This window comes from Penaeus vannamei, chromosome 25 (genome assembly GCF_042767895.1).
Source record: "Penaeus vannamei isolate JL-2024 chromosome 25, ASM4276789v1, whole genome shotgun sequence".
NCBI lineage: Eukaryota > Metazoa > Arthropoda > Malacostraca > Decapoda > Penaeidae > Penaeus > Penaeus vannamei.
The window spans coordinates 32,867,578-32,870,077 of NC_091573.1; the positions used below are offsets into that span (position 1 = coordinate 32,867,578).

At 44.8% G+C, this 2,500-nt stretch overlaps 1 protein-coding gene across 1 annotated transcript in view; it reads right to left on the bottom strand.

The window, feature by feature from the left end:
- Window positions 1–2,500, bottom strand: part of LOC113810417 (four and a half LIM domains protein limpet) — a gene marked incomplete in the record, with an annotated part of 279,503 nt that overhangs the window by 276,676 nt on the left and 327 nt on the right. Inside the window, 1 exon segment of the mRNA XM_070139504.1 lies at window positions 1,611–2,500. This exon segment is cut by the window's right edge and continues 327 nt beyond it. Coding sequence (XP_069995605.1) covers window positions 1,611–2,464 — 854 coding nt within the window.

The window sequence follows — 2,500 nt, forward strand, 5'->3', positions numbered from 1 at the left end:
CTGGAGGAGAAACAAACAAATAATCAAAACACATTATAGATCCATATGGAAATATAAATAGAAATTAAAAAAAACAGGAAATTAGAAATAGAAATGGAAATAAAAGAGGAGGAAATTAGAAATAAAATAGAAATAAAAAAGAGGAAAATGGAAATAAAATATAAATAAAAGAGAAGGAAAATAGAAATAGGAATAAAAAGGGAGAATTAAAATAAAAATATAAATAAAAAAGGAGGAAAAACGCCATATTTCTTGTTTGAAAATATCGAACTCTAATTAAATGCATTATGGGAAATGTAGAGAATGGTATAAGAGAGAATAAATAAATAAGAAATGCAATAAGCACGATTTGGTTAATTCTTTTTTCTCTCACTTTTACGTAACTTTGATTTAATGGAAACGCGCCAATCTGCAACCGATAAAGTTATTCATTAATTTTCTTACGCATTCTATCAATTCATCATTTTCTACAACTCTATACATTCATCAGTCCCTACATTCAATCCATTCATCATTTCCTACACATTTACCCATTCATCATTTTCTAAATTCAATCCATTCATAATTTTCTACAAATTCTACCCATTCATCATCTACTACACATTTTACCTATTCATCATTTCCTACATTCAATCCATTCATAATTTTCTACAAATTCTACCCATTCATCATTTCCTACACATTTACCCATTCATCATTTTCTAAATACAATCCATTCATAATTTTCTACAAATTCTACCCATTCATCATTTATTACACATCTTACCTATTCATCATTTCCTACATCTAATCCATTTATCATTTTCTACATTCTACCCATTCAGCATTTCCTACATTCACTCCATTCATCATTTTCTACCCATTCATCGTTCCATTCATCATTTCCTACATTCACTCCATTCATCACCTTCTACACTTTCTGCCCATTCATCATTTCCTACACATTCAATCCATTCATCATTTCCTACACATCCAGCCACTTAGGAGGCGATCAGTTCCACCTGAATATTTCTTTCGCCGAGGAAATATTATGGCGCATGTGACATTCCCCATTTTTTTTCAACTTCTAATCTTCCTCACATGTTCAAGATTGGACAAGAGTCTGGCACGTGACATGACTAAGAAAAGATGCTGAGTTTATCCCTTCTTTCATCTTTGATTTATTACAAGAGAAGGCGAGGCATCAGAACTTTTTTTTTCTCTCTCGAAACCCTTTTTCCAAGAATAGCCATTCGAATAAAAAAAAAAAAAAAAAAAATGATGATATCTAAACACCCAAGCTTCACCAGCTCTATGCCAAAATCTCGAGACACGTTGGGTTTATTCGTCTTTTATGTGTGTCAAGCAATTTATTTATACATTTAATTCTCTTTTGATATCAAAGCAATGGGGATAGGTCTTGCTAGGAGCGGGGATAGCATTGGTGTCCTCTGGATGTCAATTAACAAATCTGTGAATAAACATAATCTATAAATCAATGAACTGAAATTTAGTCCAACGTCGAAAGGAAAATTGTACTTACCTGTCTGTTCCCCCGCGCGTCTATCTACCGTCGTCTACCTGTCTCTAACGGCGCTCTGTCCCCGAGTTGAAACCCTCCCTTTCCTTACCTGTGTTTGGCCACCGTGTCCGTGGCGTGGCGCAGCTCCCAGCCCTCCTCGATCCTGTAGGGAAGCACTCGGGGCTCCTGGGGGATCTTGGCCTTCTTCTCGCCCCCGCCGCTCCCCTTGTCGCCGCCCTCGTCCCCGGCGGGCGGCGAGGGCTCCGCGCTGTCGTCGTCCTCCGAGGAGACCCGGATCTTGGGTCGGCACCCCCCGTGGGCGAGCCTGGGCGGCGGCGGGTCCTCGTCCGTGGTGTCGCTGACGGAGGACGAGCTCTCCGACCTGCTGGTGGTGGGGCTCAGGGAGGGGCTGGAGGCGCTCGGGGACATGCTGGGGCTGCTGGAGGGGAGTGGGGAGCAGGACGCCCTCGAGGACAGCTTGGCGGGGGAGCACGAGGTCCTCGGCGACGACGAGGAGGACGAGTTGGGGATGTTGAAAGAGTTGGTCCTGGCCTTCGGGTGCGGCGCGTGGGGGATCGAGCGGTGGGAGAAGGAGTTGGTCCTCGGCACGGGCAGGAGGGGGTGCTGGTGCGGGGACTCCTGCACCCTGGGGGAGGGGGGGCTCGACCTGCGAGAACCCGTGGGGCTCGGGGACGGCTTGCGGCTGCCCCGGGGGGAATGGGAGGTGACAAACGATGAGAATGGCGACAGCGTCGCGGCGAGCGACGAGGCGATGGCAGACGTTATCTGGTGGCCGTCGCCCTTTTTCTCCTTGTCTTTGCCTTTACTCTTCTCCTTCTCTTTCTCCTTTTCCTTCTCCTTATCGCTGTCTTCATCTTTCTTCTCCTTGAAACTCTCGGTTTTGCGACGAAACGTGAAGTTCCTATCCTTACTAAAGCTAACTTGAGATCGCAGCGGTTTCATCTTGCTCGGAGGCGCCCCAGCGGGCTCGCGGGAGAG